Below are 18,945 nucleotides of genomic sequence, written 5' to 3' on the forward strand. Positions count from 1 at the left end.
GGAGCTTCTGAGAGGTGAGAAGGAGCTGAAGGATAATGGATTTCCCCAGCTGAGGATAATTCAAATGAGGTCACATTGGAGCTTCCTCCAAAGCAGAAGCTCCTGTCTTTGGAGCAAAGACCTGCTAATTCAGAGAGCTTCCCATGTGCAACAAGAGGCTGTGTGGGCACCTCCATGAACTGTTGGGGGAAGCAGGTGGTGAGACCTTCCTGCCTGAGTCAGACCTTCCTTCAGACTCACAACACGAAATCCACCAGCACAGGCTAGCGAATGGATGAAGTAAAAGCAGCTCATTGCAACCCTGCACAAGAGCTTGCATAAAGCAAACAGACCTGAACGCCCCCCAAAGTACTCTGCACCCTGCCTCTGGATCTGCCTCTGGAGTCTGCCTCAGCTGTCCTTCAAAGCATCCACACCAGTTCCTAAAGCACCACCATTTTACTATCTACATATAAAACCTCCCGATGTGTTGGGTTTTAGTGAACCACAAACTACCTTAAAAATGCAACGTAAAATTAAAGAATTCACTGTTCATAGCTTGTTCATAGCTCCAAGTAGGGAACCGAACCACAAACTACCTTAAAAATGCAACGTAAAATTAAAGAATTCACTGTTCATAGCTTGTTCATAGCTCCAAGTAGGGAACCAAGTAATTAATATACAGCTTAATCTACAGCTTCTGCTATCCTTATAGAGCTCCAGCGCTTTGGCCTGCAGCCCCTTTGCTTTAATTGCTCTCGCTAAAGATAGCACTCTTCTAATGCAAAATAATCTGGTGAATCCTATGCCCGTATCAGGGCTAAATGCAGGGTGCATAAGAAGAAAAGAGAACTCAGCATAACAAAGTGTTTGCTTTCATTCAAGGGAAAACAGAAAGGTTTACCAAAAGTCAAAATAATATATCACAGATTAAATTAAACCCCATTAAAAGCTAATTTTTCTAGTTATCTAGTATTATTTTGGTTATGGTGAATGTTTCATCGATGGTCTTTCGTTAACATATAATGTTGAGCCACAACCTGCCTGCATGCTAATGATACCCTCTAAAGAAATAAAAATACCATGCAACACTTCTGTACTTTCTTATATAAAGATTTTTTTTTTTTATGAAACACTATTTAGATGCTGTATGGCCAGCAAACATAAATAAATGTTATAAAAAGTAGTCTTGGCTGTGAGAGAGGTCTGAAAGTCTGAATTCCTCAAGGGACAGACAAATAAACCAGGGAAAGTTTTATTTCATTATCAACATAGTAGTGGCATGCACACATCAGCTGGTATTAATCTTGGTTATAGCTTGAGGCCAGTGACTGACGGCATGCTGCAAATTCAAATTCTCAAGGAAAAAAAAAAAAAGTGACCCTCTTGATTGATATATTAAATCTCATTTTACGTTAGATCAGATTGCAGACATATGACTTTTCCATCACAGCACACACTTGGGTCAGTTTCTGCAGGTTTTGGTTTTCCGCTCCACACGCCTCTGCTGTGTTACCTTCCCTGTGCCCAGAAGGACTGTCTGCAGCTGGAGGTTCAGGGACTTTTAAAGCTGGAGGTTGTATCTGACCTGTCATGTTTCATAGTTAAAATGAATTTGCCTAATCCTTTTCTGAATCCGTTCAACATTTTGGTCTCCATAACATCTTACAGCAAGGAGCTTCATAATTTAATTATGCATTGTGTAAAAAGGTACTGAAATTAGTAAAAGTTATTAAAGTCTTTTAGCCGAGAAGAATATTATTAGCTGGACTCTCTTGTTTTGTTGAAAAGCTTTGCTATGGGCAAGGAGGGTCAGATCTGCTGCTGGAAGTTCACCCAGATGTGTAAGTTTTGCAGCTACTCCTTCCTTCTGACCAGCACAAAGCAGGAGAGGAGGTAAGGCAGAAACAGGAGAGCAAGCATGGCTTTCTGCGGAGATGTGCAAGCCAGAAGATGGCTGATCAGTCATGGCATAACAGCCTGACCCAGCAGATGGGCAACAACAGCCACAATCTGAACCCTGTCTGGCTTCAACCCTTCCCAACCCGGCCAATCTCAACAGGTCTCTCTCCCTTGTTACCCTTCTCCAGTGGGGCAGAAACGACTCCTTAGGCAGTGGCTTATTCTCAGGGGGGCTGAGCACCCACAGCTCTAACTGAACTCAGCAGGAACCACAAGCGGTCTGAAAGACTCAGGCCAGCACCCCACAGGGAATTTTGTGATGATAAGGGCAACCATTCACTTACTGTTTTCTCCTCTACACCACACTGTCCGTAATGACATCCCCCTCTTTTTTAGCTCAGGATCTCATCTGTAGGTCCCTGCTCCAGCACAATTATGAGTCAAGGTCTGCAGAATTTCACCCAAACCTCCTCATGTATGGTGTTTGCTCTCCTTCGACAGCCCAGCCACACCTGCAGGACTTTCGCTCATATCCCTTTACTTCCCTCAGCCTTAGACAGCCTTCCTGAAATTGTGAATTGCAAGCCGAAACTGCCCGTTTTCACAGGACATGGACGCAGTAACCCATGAGACCCACGCAGAGGACAGCCGAGCTAAAGGTGAAGCGGCCAGCTGCAACTTGGTCTGATCTCGCTCTTCATCAAAAGGCAAACCCTAATTGCTCTCCCCATAAGCCGTGCCTCTCTGCCTTGCAGTCACCATGAAGACACCTATTTTTGAATCGTTATCAGACCCAAAAGCGTGAAGCTGTGATGCTGGGATGACGAGGCTCTGACCAATATCCCACACTCCTGCAAACTCCTAATTGTCTTCTTCTGACACTTCCCTAGCAAACACCCCTGCCTTTGACTGGCATTCAGCTGCTACTGTTCAATACCTCTGTCAGGCAAATTAGCAGCAGTTACTTCCCTGGGAAGCGAGAGATGGTACTTTAAAATAAGACCCACCTCCAAATAACTTCCTCAGCAAGAAGGAAAATTTGCCACCTCGTTACTCGCTCCAAACACTTGCCCAGGGGGAGTGCCCCGTATTTCTCCAAGTGCAGCGACTTGCCTGGTACAGCCCAGCTGCCATTCCCCCTCCCCATCCAGCTGTGTATGGGCGATGGACTTGGTCACACAGAGGTCAGAGAATTAAAAAAAAAGTAAATAGAAGTCATGCCCTAGGAGCAAACATTCACTGCATTGCTGAACTGTCTTACTAACCCAGGAGAAGCCTCCCACACTCCCATGCCGTTAGTGCACAGCTGCCACTGGAAAGTTGCCCACGGAGCCTCCCTCCCCTCCCACCTCTTTGAAAGAACCTTGTCTGGAGCTACCAGGCTTCTGCCGGCAATATTTGTCAGGGCACAGAGAACTAATGTCACTTAAAAACAAGCAAGGGATTACAAGATTATTTGTTTTCGTTGTGAGCACATAAAGGGAACGGCCACTGTTTCAAAAGCTAGGAGGAAATGCTGGTGCACAGTCAGCTCGGCATGTTCAGTATATATTTGGCAGAATGTATCAATTGGTTTAATGCAGATTTCAAAACCAGGCCTAGCTATAGCCATGCCAAGGGCTTTTGTAGAAGGATGACTTCTCCACAAAGCACCTTACATACTTCTGGGGCTACGGATAGTAATTTTTCACTGTACAAGCAAGTACCAGTAGAAATAAACATTTTCAGCACAAGGCTTCCAACAACATATGCACAAAACCCCCGGCAAAAGCCCCTCGGTGCCTTCCCTGGTGCATCCAAGGAGTCGCACTGTGACAGACATGCACCGGCACCTCTGAGTGCAAAGCTGAAGAAGAAGCGGGACTCAGTCAGAGAGGCCTTTGAAAACCTGCCCACGGACACTACCCCTGGGTGCGGCATCCTGGCTTTCAGGGATGGAGAAAATCTCATGTTTTCTGGGACACATATAACATTTATTTACTCAGGAGCAGAACTTGCCCTTCTAAGAAAGCAGGAAATGTTGACGTAAGCGGGCAAAACTGCTACTCTGCAATTAAAACACACTCCTTGAGCCAGAATCTCTCATAAATGTAGTGTCCAACAAAACTACTAAAGTTTGGATTTTCAAAGGGCCCCTCAGGGATGTGGTACTCTACTCCCTTTGAACATCTCTTCAGTCCTTTCAGAAATCTCAGCCTAAAAATCCCTGCTGGGGGGCAGCACATTGCTGTGCTCTTTTGAGGTCTTACCTTTAATACAACATTAACCTCACATTTTGCATTCTTCCATGCATGGCTTTCTGGGTTTGGTTTTGACTCTGGGTTCCTCCTCCCCTTTTATCCACATGCTGTGGATTATCTGATCTGATGAATCATCAGAAATAATCCTGCAACGGCACTGCTCGATGTAAGGGTTAGTTTGCAAGCTACTTCGTGTCACCATTTATTTGAATAAACTGTGCCACTTCCCCTGCATTTTATCTTGCGCTTAAAGAATGGAGAAGAAAGCAGTCCCTGAACTGCTTACTATTTTACTCTCAGAGTAAGAGAACATATTTGTGAGATCTGAGCCGCCAATGCCTTCCTCTAAACAAAAGGTCTTACAGTAAAAACGTGCTGGTGAGATTTTCCCACTCAAATCTCATAAAGCCCATGTTGTTGCAAGGGCTAAGAAAACCTAGCTCTTTAAATAGAGTAATTCTGGGCTAAGAACATTAATGGCATCCCAGAACTGGAAAGCTGGATGTGTAAATTAAAAAGCAAAAAGCACATATACACTCTTAATATCCTAATACCTATTACATGTGATCTCTTTCAAAGTAGCTTTAAATGAGAAGTGCAGTTACTCTTTGATATAGCTGCTAGAAACGTAGCCAGGATGTCCTTTGTTGTAATTTTAAAAAATGAGCCCACATCTCATAAAGATTCATAATAACTGAGTTTTCAGAGCCAGCACATATTATTCCCTTTTTGTTTTTTTCCTCCATTCAGAGCACAAATTTGCAGCAAATACGGAGCTGTTTCCTTCACTCGGCAGCATCCTCTTGACTTCGCTCAACCACGGACCATTAGAAAGAAGCCTTTTTAGCCACCATAAGGGAAATGACGATGCATGTGGTGAGAAATCCCACCCCACCCTAAGTCCCCCCGAGGCTACTGGGGACTGGCATTGCTGGTTCATCAACCAGGACCCACAGCCCCAGCAAGGTCTGGAGACCACAGCAGGCAACCCACACTGATGAGCAGCTGGATATGGGTCATGGTCACAGCATCTGCAACCCAAACCTGGACCCAGATCCAAAGCTACCAGCTATCTGGACCCTGTGTTAATAAAAGCACTGCCAAAGGGACCATCTGCCTGGTACAACACAAGAGCGAGGGTGCTTTGTTTTTTGCCCCCAAAACATCCAGATATGTTATTGACCACTTTTCCTATGGCATTCATCTGAGGAGCCACAAGCGTTTTACACAGAACGTTGCATTTGTTCTCACAGGGTGAAAAAGTCTTAGAAGTACTATCCTTGTTTTAGAAGGAAAGAACGGGTCCATATTCCTAAATACACTCATGCAACCTGAGGCAGCCAGGGGCTGGCTCGCTGGTGGTACAGCACAGCAGCAGCGCATGTGGGAGACCGCAGCGATAACGCTGGAGCCCAGGGCTAATCGTCGCATCCCTGCTCACCTCATGTCCTGACGGAGGAGGATTTATTTGCTTCAGAAGGAATTTGGGAATTCAGCCTATATATTCAACTTGCACATAAATCACGGATGTTATCTAAATAGGGTGGCAAACGCAGACCCAGGGAACATGCATAATTCAGTCACATTGCCTTGAAAAGGCACTGTAAAAGCTTGTTTTGAGAGATTTTGAAATCCAACATCCTTTTTTGTGCTTTGCAGTCCTGGGGGAGCAGCGGGAGCCCAGAGGTGGGTGGCCGTCCCTGTGGGCCCAGGGCGAGCAGAGTGTGCAGAGCAGTGGTGGGGCCCCCGGGGGCTCCCCTTCTGCACCCCAGCCCTGCCACCCATGCACCTCACAGCTCATAAAAAAGTCGTGCAGCACCTCAGCAGCGAGGTGCATGCCTGTCCCGCTGGGGAGCCACAGGGCACAGCGTGGGCTGCTGCAAAGAGCGCCTGCCCCACAGCACACCCACCCTTCGGGGGGCCACCCTCCACATTTCCCACCTGGGGGAGGAAAACCCACTGAGGGCTTGCCTGGAAAGATTCCCTCCAGACTGGCACTGGCTTCTCGGGCGGGGGAGGGGGGCTCTTTGCCGCTGTTCACTCGTTTGTCGGTCAATATAAAGTTTTGCCCATGGGGCCGCTCAGCCCCGGCCCGGCCGGGCGCAGGGACGCGCCGTCGGGCAGCACTTCCAGGCGGAGCCTGCCTGGCTCCACAGCCCGGTGGTTTTAAACAAAAGGGTTGGTGTTTCGGTTTGTTGGATTTATGTTTTTGGTTGTTTGGTTTGTTTTTTTTTTTCTTCTCTGAACGTAACTACAACCCCCTTTGCAAGCATATATTTTATTTTATTTTTTTTTTCCCTCCGGGAGAAAACCAGCTCCTTCCCGCCGGTCCCTCCCCACCATGTGCGCAGCGCTCCCCCCTCTCCCCCATGCCTCCGGGCTGGCATGCGTCCAGGCCGGAGGCTTTTTTTTTTTCTCCTTTCCTTTTTGTATTATTTTTTTAAATTATTATTATTTTATTTCCACTGCACATTTCGGCTCCCCAAACTCTTTGATCTCCCCCTCTGTCTCCTTACCCGGAAGAAAACCCTTGCCCGCTCAGCTGGGAGCTCGGCGCACACGTGGGCGCCCTGGCGCGCCTCCATGCTCCTGCCAAATTTAGTCACACAAAGGGCCCGGGGGGGGACCGAGGGGGGGATGAAAGGGGCCGCCGGCGGGACATCAAAGGCGCCGCCGCCCCGCCCCGCTCCCGCCCTCCCCTATATAGGGGCGCCGGCGGCGGACGGCGCTTCGCACGCCAGGGTGTCCCCCCTTCGCTTCTTGCCATGGGGAGGGGCGGGGGGTTCCATAGCACCCCGGTTTCCTCCGCTCCCCGGTCAGCCCCCCGCCCCGAAATCCCGCTGCCCTCGCCGCTGGTGCTCGGCCCGCCCCGAGTTCCGCTCTCTGTTTGCCCCCCACCCCCCATCCTGGGGACGGGCGAGCCGGGGTGGTCATCGGAGAGTGCTCGAAGTGCGGAGCCCTCAACGCTGAAATGCAAGAAAAGAAAAAAGAAAAAAGAAAGAAGGAGAAAAGAAAGAAAGAAGAAAACCTCCTAAAACGCCAAAACCCGCTGAAACGACCTAAAAAAGCTAAAACGCAAAAACGTCCAAAATGACAAAAAAGCCCAACCATCCCCCCAAGCAAACCAAACACGCGAAAATACCAAACTGCGGTAAAATGAAACGAAACCCACCCGCACCTAAAACGGAAAAATAACCCCTGGTGAAGTCCCAAGCAGCGGGCGGCCGGTGCGGAGCCGGTGCGGGCAGGCAGCGGGCACGGCGGCGGGCGCGCTCCCGGCGGCGCGGAGGGGGGCGGCGGGGTCCTGCCGGGGGCGGGCGGGGGCACCGCGGGGCGCTCCCCCTGCCCCGGGCCTTGCCACCCTCCTCCCGGCTGTGCCCCCTCCCCCGCCCCACGAACTGCGAGTAAAGCGGCAGCTTTGTGTTGTCTCCAGTCAAATCTGGCGTTGGGGTTGAGGTTTCCTGAATTTATCCTCTTGCCATAAATCATTACGGTCTCCACCTCCCCCCCCCTCCCCCCCCGCCGCCCGGCCGGCCCTTTTCTGCCTTCAAAATCCTTCCACCAAAAACTGATCCGGGAAAAACTCCAGCCCACATGAAGGGGAAGACCCCGGGACGGCGGAGGGGCGGGGGGAGGATGCTTTGCCAAAGGGACTCGGTAATGAAAGAGGCGGGTGGCCGTGCCGCCGGCTCCTCCGGCGGGGACCCCCGCCTGCTCCCGGGCCGGGCCGCCCCGTCGGGGGAGCGGGCTGCAGTGCTCGGGCGCTTGCCGCGGGGGTGCTTTTTTCCCAAAAGGGCCCGGGCCGGGGCACCTTCCCCCGGCGCGGGTGCCCGGTGCCCGCCGAGCGCCGGGAAAGGGAGGAGGGTCGGGAGGGATGCGGCGGCATCTCCGCGCACAAACCGTCCCCGAGTTGCCGTTTTCCAAACAACCGCTTCCCAGCCGCCTCTCTCCGGCCGCCTTCGGGAGAGGGGGGGGCGTCCCTGCATCCGGGGAGCGTTGCACAATTAAGCCCCTTCCCAGGGTTTTACATTTCTAATTTCTTTCTTTCTCGATTCTTTATTTTACGCACTTGTTCGGCTTGACAAGTCCACCCCCCGTTTCCCACTACCTGCCCCCTTTCTCGGGGTTTCGCGGTCTCTGTTCTCAGCTCGATAATTTTAATTGCCCGTTGGCGGGCAGCGGCGGGGCGGGCGGCCGGGCTCAGCCCGCCCGGATCCCAGCCAGCCGCGCCGCCGCGCCGGCCCCAACATCTGCTGGAAACGGATCGAGCATCCACATCTACCCGTTCCTCCGGCTCCCGACGCCTCAGCGGTTAGCAGCCTCGCGGGGCATGTGCAAAGCACGAAGCGCACTTTTCCGATGCCAAAATCGGGGGAAGTTGTTTCCTGCAAAATGTGCGCCCATCGAGTTCGCAAAAGAAAAGAAGTTGTGGATCCTGACGTTTCTCAAACGCAGTGCGCCTGCTTTTGTTTGGATGATTTTTTATTATTATTACTATTATTTTTAAAATTTACTTGTGCCCTGCGCTGGGGTGATGCCGTGTCAGCCGGGAGCTAACGGGGCAGCGGGCGGCTGCGGGAGCGGGACGGGGCGCAGGGCTGAACCCCAGTGACTGCGCGGGCTGCGTTCACCGGTCTGAACGCGGGGCGAGCTCACCCCGGCTGGTTTTCTCCCTGTTGCCCGGGGGCTACTACACGTTTCTGCCGGGCACTTGCTGGATTTAATGGGATGTGTTAATTCTGCCCTTCGTTGGAAGTAGGCGCGGGCAGCGCCCGGGCAAATCCTCGCACACTCCCTCGCTCCCCCCACCCGAGCAGCGCCATGTGGCTGCAGCACCCCCCACCCCCCCAAAAAAAACAACCAAAAAACAAAACCGAGGAGTCTCAACAAAGCAGCCTTAAAAAAGCAGGTCTGCCTGCCTGGGGGGATGCGGCGAGTGCCCGTGCCCGGCTCGGCAGGCTGCTGGCTGGGGAGAGAGAAGCGCGGCAGTGCCCCGGCGCAGCCCCCCCGGTGCGGCACACGCACACGCACACGTGCGCACGCACACACACACGCACACACAGACTGCTCGGCGCAGCCTGAGCAAAGTTTGCCCGGGGGCAGCCCCGCAGCCGCTCGCCCCCGAGCCGCCGGTCCCGGCCCCCTCCCCGCCCCCGCCGCCTGGCCCCCCCGCCCCGGGCGCTGTGTCAGTCACGGCGGCGGCTCCTTTCATCTCCGCCGCCCCCGCCCCGACGGCGGAGGGAGGGAGAGAGGGAGGGCGGGCGCGGTGCTGAAGTTGCGCCGCCGCCGCCCCGCGCCCCACCGCCGCCCCCCGTGGGGCGCCGCGCCCGCCGGCTGCGGCAGGCGGCCCCGCGCCGGGCGCTGAGCGCGGAGGCGGCCGGGGGCGCGGAGGCGCCGCGGCGGCAACTTTTTTCCTTGCCCGCGGGCGCGGAGGGAAGCGGGGGGGCGCCTGCCCGCTCCATCCCTCCCGCCAGCCCTCCCTCCTGGGGCTGTTTCTTCCTCGCCCCCCCGCCCCCCGCGGTGCCGCCGAGCCGAGCCCAGCCGTGCACGGAGCCGCGGGCGAAACGGCGGACAAAGGCCCGGTGGGTGCGCGCCGCGGGCAGCGCCGTCCCCGTCCCCCGGGCGCCCCCTCCCCCTGCCCGCCCCCCCCCGCCAGCCGTTTTAACTCGGGCCCTCCCGGGTGGCGGCAACTTCACTCGGAGGCGAAACTCGGGCGGGCTCCGCTCCCCTCCACGTCCCCTCACCCCGGGGTGAGCCCGGGCCCCGGAGGAGAGGGGGCGGGGGCCGGGGCTCCGGGAGGGCGGGCCCCGGCGCGGTGCCTGGGGGCGGGCGGGACACAAGCGGGTGTATCTCGACTTACTCCGGCCGTGCGGCGCGGCGGGGGGGAGGCTCCCCGCGGGGCCGTGGCCGTGCGGGAGCTGGGGTACCTCGGCCCCGAGGGGGCGGGGGTCTCTAGCTGTCGAGAGCAACCCCGAGGACTTCACGGGATTTTTCCTTCTTCTCTCCTCCTTTTCCTCCTCTCTCCTCCTCCTCCCTCCTCCTCCTCCTCCTCCTCCTCCTCCTCCTCCTCCCCCCGCTGCTCCTCCCGCTCCCGCTCCCCTTCCCGCGGCGGGCCGGCGGCCGCAGCAGACGCCGCGTTGCCGTGAGGATGCCGCAGCTGCCGGGGGCCGGGGGCGGTGGGGGGGACCCGGAGCTCTGCGCCACCGACGAGATGATCCCCTTCAAGGACGAGGGGGACCCCCAGAAGGAGAAAATCTTCGCCGAGATCAGCCACCCCGAGGAGGAGGGCGACCTGGCCGACATCAAGTCCTCCCTCGTCAACGAGTCCGAGATCGCCCCCGGCGCCAACGGGCACGAGGTGCGCGGCCGCGGGGGCTCCGCGGGGCAGCGCGGAGCGGAGCGGCCGCGGGGGCGTGGGATGCCGGCGGGCTCCGGGATGCCGCCGACGGGAAGGGGGGGGGGGGAGGGAGCCTCGGCGGTGCACCGGGGAAACCCCAATTTTCCGAATTTTGCCTGAAAAAAAAATCATCCTACCCCAAGTCCCGTTTCCAGAGGGGCGGCGGGCAGAGCCGCGCGGGCTCCGCGCCCCTCCGCGCCCGGGGATGGTCCGGGAGGGGGGGCGGGGGGGGGCGGCCCCCTCTGCGCTTCGGCCCGGGACGAGAAAGTTCCCGCGAGTCCCCCGACGGTGCGGTGGTATTAGACCTCAAGCAGCCATAAAATTTCCTCGGTGAAATCAGCGGGGTCGGAGCATTAGCCGTAAACTCTTTAAGGGATTTGCATAAAACTGTTTCGGAAGAAATTCCCGACGCTAAAACAACTTTAGGGCGAGCGGGGAACCTGCCTCTTTTTTTTTTTTCCCTTCCTCTTTGCCTTTTTTTTGTTTTGTTTTGTTTTTTTTTTCTTTTTTTCCTAAACATCTGGTAACGAGGGCAACCTGTTTTTCATCATTATTTTTGCTATCTTTTTACCAAGAGTGTTTTGACTGCAGAAGCTCCAAATATTTTCCAGAAATAAGCCCGTTCCATTAAATGTAGGGCGCTTCTGCTAGAAGCGCTTCGCAAAGCCCCATAGTTAGTCATGTCGTTTCTGGTACAGTTGCCTTCCAAGTGACTTAAGAGGGAAAAGAAAGATGCTTACATCTTGCTCTAACTTTTTCCATTCTACAAGAGGCTGTTGTGCCATGATCGATACATGAGCATCCATACAATGACTATCCTTTTTCTTCTTCTTTTCTGATGGTGGATTCCCTGTGGTCAGGTTTCGAGGCAGACCCAAGCGCAGGATTCCTACCATGATAAAGGCAGAGAGCACTCCGAGGAAGGTGAGAAGTGCATGGTCCTCTCTTCTGATATTGGCCCTCTTAGTCCCCCTGTGAACCTCCAAGCAATCCTCAAACGGGAGCTCGGTTTCTTTGGGGAAACATAAATCTAGTACCTTTGGGGGAAGGGGGATGCCAGGATGCTTTCAAAGTGCATTTTAAAAGGAGGTGAATGTGCAACATGTTTATCTTGAGTGACCAAATGGTATTTCAGTTGTTTAGAAACTGATAAGTAGGCCAAATGGATCTTCGCTGAAGAAATAACTATTTTTAGGCTATCAGTTTAAACACATCTATGCCCTCACTCATGCAGTGCAGCCCAGTTGTGTGTGTTCAGAAACTCTGTGCTTTTTTTGCCATAGCCAAAGTCTGTTGCTTAAATCTCCTCTTCCAAAATCGAAGCTTTAACAGACCTCTTGCTTTTTTTGATGTACCAGCTGGTTAATTTTGATTGAGGAGGACAGACGAAAAACAGTTCATCGAGTATCTCTTAGGAAGCTGGGCACATGTACAAAGAATGTGTGCTGTGAAGGATGGGAGATTATGTTTAAAATGAAATGCTTATCATCACAAACCAACCAGATCATAAATATCATATAAAGACAGACACAGTTCAATCCCAATGCTTTCTGGGACTCTGTGGCGATCTTTCTCCAAACTGGTCAGTAAACAGCCTAAAAAGCAGTAATGTCCACGCTCATACCATTTTGGCACTGAGGAGGTGGAGGTCAGCTCTATATAGTTGTCTTTTCAGCCTTGCATCCTCGTAAAACCTCACTTTTGAGTAGTACCATTGTCAACGGTTATATAGGTGGGAGACAGCCCCCCTTTGTAGGACTGGGACCCAGATTCTTTATTTTCCTGCAAAATAGTCTCCCTCACTTGGCATCCCTCTTGACTGTAGTGCCATATGTGTGCAACAGTCAGGTGCCCCCCAGATCATGACGGTTTCCTTCCAAGCCAGCCTCTGCCCTCTAATTGTGTTCCCGGTGAGCGTGGCCAGAACGAATTGTTGACCGCACACAGTGGCTCAGTGAGAGAGGGAAATTATTATATCTAGTTATCACTGCCCTGTTCCTCCCTTTCCTAACAATGACATTGGAAACCCATACTGGCAATGCTACTGAATCCGCAAATCCTAGAGGGATGTGTAAAATGGGGGGAAACTGCTACTTGAGAAATGTGATGTCACTGCTGATGTTTCTGCCTTGATTTGAACAGGGACTAGCAAAATAAATTGGTTACTCTGAGGCTATTCCATATTTTAAGCATAAACTCTTCACTAAGAGTACTTGCTCCTTTAAGAATTGACTCTTAAAAAAATGTTGCTACAAATTGCTGTGGACCACTTTCAGGGGTAATTTCCATGAGTAAGGAAACGTTTGCATGCAGAACATTTTTATGAATGCACAGTACCTGTTTAAGTGCTCAAACTTACAAGAAATGCGTATGTGGGGGATAATGTAATCATTGTTTCCTCTTCCATAGGAAAGCATCCAGACAGTGGCTTATACAGCAAGGGACCATCATACTCTGGTTATTCTGGGTATATCATGATGCCAAATATGAATAACGACCCGTACATGCCTAATGGATCTCTGTCGCCACCCATCCCCAGAACAGTGAGTTATCTCTTCCTAAGACTGGGTTTTGCGAGCTGGGTTTCCTCCTGTTCGGTCTGCAGTGTGTGCTCACGCTGGGGTTTTTTGGGGTAGCTTCAGTCATGGTGAAGGTTGCGCTTCTGCTGTTCAGAGCCTCTGTCCAGTGGAGTTTGAGAGGTCTTGGAGGTGTTGGTTGCGATTCTGGTGGAAAAGCTGAGATTAACATCTGCGGGGTCTGACGTCCTTTGAACAGGGATGGGGGCTTTGGGGAAGCAGCCCTGGTTTGCAACTGTAGGATAATGTATGGCGGAATGATGTAAATGCCGTCTTTGTAGTGACTGGGACAGATGTGAATTTTCTGGCTTTAACTCTTCGTTTGTTGAGGAAAATGGAGGGCTGGAAGCTGAACTGATAAAATTGCATGTCAGTGAGATGAAAAGATCGGATTTTTTAATTTTTTTTTTGCCTTCAAATACGGCATTGCTCTTTGCTGATGGAAATTTATTTCTGCCATCAGTTGCTCTGCGTGAAGGCTTTATGTTTCTGGCAGTATTGCTTTGAAACATACTCTCTATCTCCAGCCACAAATTGTGAAATGGTTGTTTAGGAATTAATATCAGCTGTGATGCAGTAGTTAGAGCTTTCCTTTATGTTGCGGCAGGCACTGATTCATCCAGGTTGGTCCCTCTGTTTCCATTGGTGTAGATGCACGTTTGATGGATTTTAATGTATTTTTAATTTTGGATAGTCAATGCCCATTTTATTTTTGTAAATCTCTTGGTATATGTACAGAGCGATGGGGAGGGAATGTTAAAATGAGCTGTGGAAATGAGAGTAGTAGAACCGGAGTGGAGCGAGAAGCAAATTTGGTTGTACGCATCCTGCTGAAAAAATGCCACTGCGGTTGTGTGTGGTGTGATACAAGAAGTTGGACGCTGGTATTTCCCTGTGATAAAGCAGTTTTCTGTCTTACTGGCTCTTAGATTTTTACTTGGTGGTCTCTGTCAAACAAGTAGCATTATTTTGCTTTCCGATGTTCTTGATTTTTCTTTGGGGTTGTGGCTTTTGACTTCAAAAACAGGAAAGAGGGGGCCTAATCTGTATTGGTAATTTGACAGTAGCAAAGCATGTTAAATTAGTGGATGTTCGGATTCAGAATGGCAGGGCGGTTTGGCACTGGGAAACACACATCTGCCCTTTCTATATGTCACCGTTTGCGTTGGAAAGATGCAAAAACTCATGCGATATATTGTTTTCTATAGCTCTGGGGCTTTTTGTGTATAAATTACAGTTCAGAGGCCTACAGCCATTTAGGGTGAAGCATGATGACCATGGTCTGCTGATATTTGTTGTTGTAAATACTGCTCTGCAGAAAACTTCGGTTCAGATGTATCATGGGGGAAAGGATGCAGCTTCTTGAGAGGGCACCCGGGACTCAAACCTGCCCCTTTGAGTGCTGGGAAACTTCAGACATTTTTTTTCATGCTTTCTTTCCCACATTGCCTTCCTTAGAAAGTCCCTAGTGCTGGTGCAAGGCTTTGAACAACAAAATCCGGTTTAATTATTCACTGAGGATTTTCTCTGTGTATGTGTGCCGTGGGGCTGCCGCTCTTTACTGATCGGGCATCGATGTCCCCAGAATATTGGCTTCTTGTGGAGGTTGTCTGCTCAGGTACTTGAGGAACCGTTCTGCGAGGGTCCATTGGAGGGGAGGAGCGGGGGAGCACATCTGCTTTCTAATTGTAAAGCTGCCTGCTGAACATCTGAGGGGCTAATTTAGTTCAGTGTTACTCTTGCATGTTACAGCAGCACCGCTATTTCGGTAAAATTGTGCTGTTGCAGGGCTGCAATGTTGACATAAGCCTGGAGTTCTTTCAGTTTAACCACAAGGCTACACGCTTGAGTTATTAAATAATTTTTTTGTTTAATTGAACTATAATCTTTGTTAGTCTCCTAGCTGACAGCTGGGTTTTAATGCGCGTGAGATCAAAACGCTGCATCCAGGAGATGACACGCTCGCTCGCTTCATGGCTAACCACAGCTCCAGAGCGGCGCGCTGCTGGCTCTTCACCTTTGCAGGGTCCCAACCGCCGCCCTGCAGGTTTGCTCTGGCTCCCCTTTTCAGGGGGACTTGCCGGGGCTGAGGGCAAGGAGCAGCTGAGATCAGCAAGCACTGGAGGTGGAGGTCTCCCCTGGGGTGTCAGTCCCCCGCCATTTGTTCATGGAGCAGCCCTGCAGTGTGTACCTGCGCCCTTCCATTTGCATGACAAAGCTGCTTCTTGTTGATGCATCTGTTGCCTGGAGGTGTTTGGCAGGATTAAAAAGCTGCCCTGGGGCGCTGAATCTTTTTTCTGCCTTGGAAGGACCCAGCTGCCTGCAAACCGCCCAGGGGATGCACCCCTGGGGAAATGCGGCCGGGCCCCGGAGAGGGACCATCTATGATGGAGGTGGCCTCAGCTCACTGTGCCAGGGCAGAGAGAGCAAAGCTTTCTTGGAATGGGAAAAAAGTTACTTTCACCAGCATATATGGGGAAAAAAATGTCTTACTGTTTTTTCACAAAAGGCAAATTCTTTGCATGCTTACTTTGTAAAATGAAAAGCATAAATCTGTAGTCATACACAACATGTCTAATAAGCCTTAAAAAAAGGAAACTGAAGTGTAATGTCAGTGCGGCTTTTGGAGGGGAAAGGGTGTTTGAGGAGGATTTAAAATCTTCCAAAATCTATTGTTGGAGTGGTCTCATCTTCCCCATTCTCCTCTTCTTAAAAATTTTTATCTTTTTAATTTTTTTTTTTATTTTACTGGCAACTGATTTGCCTTTTAAAAGTTGTAATTTTAGGAGCAGGAGAGTGTTAACTACAAGTTCAGGTATGAGCCTCAAGCCACAGTATGTATTCTTATCAGATAGCTGGGTAAGTGAAAAAGCAAAGAAGTTGGTTTGGTTGGCTGCAGGAGAAGTGGCACATGATGGTACTAAACTCGCAGTAACACCTGGTGAATGTGCATCCTGTGTGCTCGAGTTATCTTTTGGTGGTTTCTCAGCATTGTGGGAGTACTGAAGATGGGAGATGGAGACAGCTGTTTGTTTTCTAACGTGTGGTTTTTTTCTTTTTTGTTAATGAGACTAGTTTTGGGGGAGCAAACCTTTCTTTCTGTATGATGGGAACGTGGGGACAAAGGAAGTAACTGAAGAAGAATCATTTATCAGTGTCTTAAATTAATCCAGAAAATAATTTTATCGTTGTTCCTCCCTCTTTTCCTATGAATTAAACTTACTGTGGGAAGATAGAGGATTTCTGCAACCTTCCTTTTGTCCTTATATCTTCTTGAGGTCTGGTTTTATTTCTTTGTGGCTAAACTGTCTCTTTGTAGCAGCTGGAGGTGTTAAATAGTTGGCGGATACAATCTATCCTTACAGTCACCTTACAGTGACTTGGAAAACACAGCGTATCAATTTGAAAATGATGAGGAATTCTACTGAGAGAGTTTGAGTGCAAGGAACAACGTTTATACGTAGGACCCCCCTACCCTGCCTGTTTTGGATATTCCTTGTATGCTTCTGCATGGCAAGGGGTGTGAAGATAGTTCCTGCATTGAAAAGCTAATGTCCCAGGAGAAATTGTGCAGATAATATTGACGGGAGGAATGGCAAGGGTAGAAATAGCAAGAACGAGTGGCTACAGAGCCTCAGTAAGAGGGTTTTGTTTCCCTCGCTGCATCTTGCTGTCCCTCTGAAAGCTAGCTAGTGCACTTGCTTGTAGGGAATTTCTGGGACCCCAAGGGGAATGTACAGGAGCTGTGGGACACGAACCTGTTTTTTCATAATCCTGAGAGTTTGCTTCTGCTGACTGTGCAATCGTAGGCACTTGCTGGGAGCCGTGGTCAGCTGAAAGCTCCCTGGCCCAGTATGAAATGGGCTTCGTAGCACAGATGTTGGGGCTCAGCTCCTACTCCCGTATCACCCATCAGAAAGCTTTGCACTGATTCCCCAGCTGGCACTGGAGCAGGATGCTGCAAGGGCCAGAGGCAGCTGTGATCCTGTCGCACGTCTCTTCCTTTCCCCTGCAGCCCCAGACCCGTGCCTGAGGAAGCAGGTTGCATGGGCAGCGGGGGGCTCGACAAGCCAGAGCTGCTCACCCAGCGCTGAGGCTCTGCTGCTTCACCCTGCACGTGTCTTCTCAACGAAGTTGACTGATGCTGATTAGCTCCTTAACTTTGAAATCAGGTGTAGAGGAATACAAAGCTTCTTGACTCTATGGAAGCAGAACTTGCTGGGATTTATTTGGGGTTGCATGGGGAGGAGTTTTAGCACTATTTGCTGAGGGGCTCCGTGTGTCGCACCAAGTATCAGCGCCGAGGGAGAAGAGGAATCTGCTCAGCAGTAATAGAGGGACCTCTCTGCTGTAAACATGTCTGTCAGCTGCTCTGACTCAAGCATCACAGCTGATCGAAGATACGAGCCAGGTCTCTGTGAAACACAAATCCAAGCCATGAATGGTTGCGGGCCGAGTTTTGGTGGTGCTTTCTTTCTCCCTCGTAGTGAAATGAATTCTCTGTGTGGAAATGGGGGCAGAGGAAGTTACTGTGGTGCCTCTGGGTTGGCTTTTGTCTCAATCTTGATCTCATTGCCCGTGATAAGATGGCACCATCCAGGCAGTCTTATGTATGTATATCCATCATTAGCATGGTGGGCACATTCTGGTGAAGAAAACAGTCTTTCTACTTTTGGTGCCTTCTTGTCAGGGTGACGCAATTAGCAAATTATCTAATTGCAAATGGGCAAGGGGGAATGAAAATGGTCTCCTGATGTCTCAGTCCAGAGGCAGCAATTGCGTGTGTCAACGGAGGCATAATCAAAACTCCCACCCATTATAAATCATCAGAGTCGGAGCTTTTTTATTTCAGTATGTGTGTATGCTTATGTTCTAAAGCTCCTTTTTTTCTATATATCTAGGAGCTCATTCAATATAAACTGTAAATAGTGGAGCTGACGCTTACGTTTTAAGGTGGTTTAAAAGCAAAATGTCACTCCTGTTGTTTTGGTGCTGTGCCACCTCTTCTCCAACTTAATCCCAGCCCAGAAAAAACATTAATAAGAATGGCTTGTTACGGGCTGCAAGTGCCAGGGAGGATATGGCTCTAGAAGAAAGCCTGAAGCTCCACAGGTTCAGGCATCAAAAGAGGAAAAGACTTTATCCAGATACTTGCAACACTGTATGGCTGCAGGCATCGAAAAGCCTGGGTACCGCAGGCCTGGCTCCTCCCGAGTACTTAACTTCTGTTTATAGTTAGGGAAAACTCCTCCTGATATGGGAAGGAAATAACCCACACAAAAGCATTTTACTGCTGCTGTGATATTTCTGAAGTCCTGTTAGAGGCATGTGCTTTTTTTGCTAGTAGTAAAACACTGTGTCTCTCAGAAGGCGGCAGATGTGCAGGAGTCTGCTTTAATGTGGACACTGAACACTTTGCAGCCCGAGGTCTGCGCGTCGCATGGCCCGCTGTGGTCTCCTGTGTTGCTCTCACACAGACGGACACCAGTCCAGCATGCAGCTGGTCCAAGGGAAATGCTGCTGCGAGCCAGGCGGTCTGTGGGTCCTCAAACTGGCGGAGGCAGGTTGTCCCCAGCATGTGCCCTCCCCACTTCTGCAGGGGAGCCATGTGCTGTGATGCTCCAGTTGTGCGTAAATGACTCCCATTTTCCCCAGACTGACCCTGTCCTAGCTTGCAGGCATTTATTCCTAAACTGGTTTTGGCTGTAAGGTGTGTTTGGCGTGAAGACCATTCTCATCTGGCCGTTGGGTTTGGTCCCTTCTTGCAGGACACTGGGGGAAAGGCAGCACAGCTGCTTGGCATGCTGCTCCTGCCCGGGCAGTTAGGGATTAGTGTCTCTGTCACTCTGGC

General features: G+C 51.0%; 1 protein-coding gene across 5 annotated transcripts in view; it reads left to right on the plus strand.

Moving 5' to 3' along the window:
• Nucleotides 1-572: 572 nt before the first annotated feature.
• Nucleotides 573-18,945, plus strand: part of LEF1 (lymphoid enhancer binding factor 1) — a 93,065-nt gene continuing 74,692 nt past the window's right edge. For 4 of the 5 annotated variants that reach the window (XM_080374051.1, XM_080374049.1, XM_080374053.1 and 1 more), the window contains exons 1-3: nucleotides 10,100-10,479; nucleotides 11,379-11,442; nucleotides 12,928-13,061. In XM_080374051.1, the coding sequence (XP_080230177.1) occupies nucleotides 10,270-10,479; nucleotides 11,379-11,442; nucleotides 12,928-13,061 (408 nt within the window). In that variant the 5' untranslated portion in view covers nucleotides 10,100-10,269. Of the gene's footprint in view, nucleotides 9,704-10,099; nucleotides 10,480-11,378; nucleotides 11,443-12,927; nucleotides 13,062-18,945 lie in introns of those variants that run through there. The other variant, XM_080374050.1, reaches the window with a different exon arrangement.

Source organism: Falco punctatus, assembly GCF_963210335.1.
Source record: "Falco punctatus genome assembly, chromosome: 1".
Lineage (NCBI taxonomy): Eukaryota > Metazoa > Chordata > Aves > Falconiformes > Falconidae > Falco > Falco punctatus.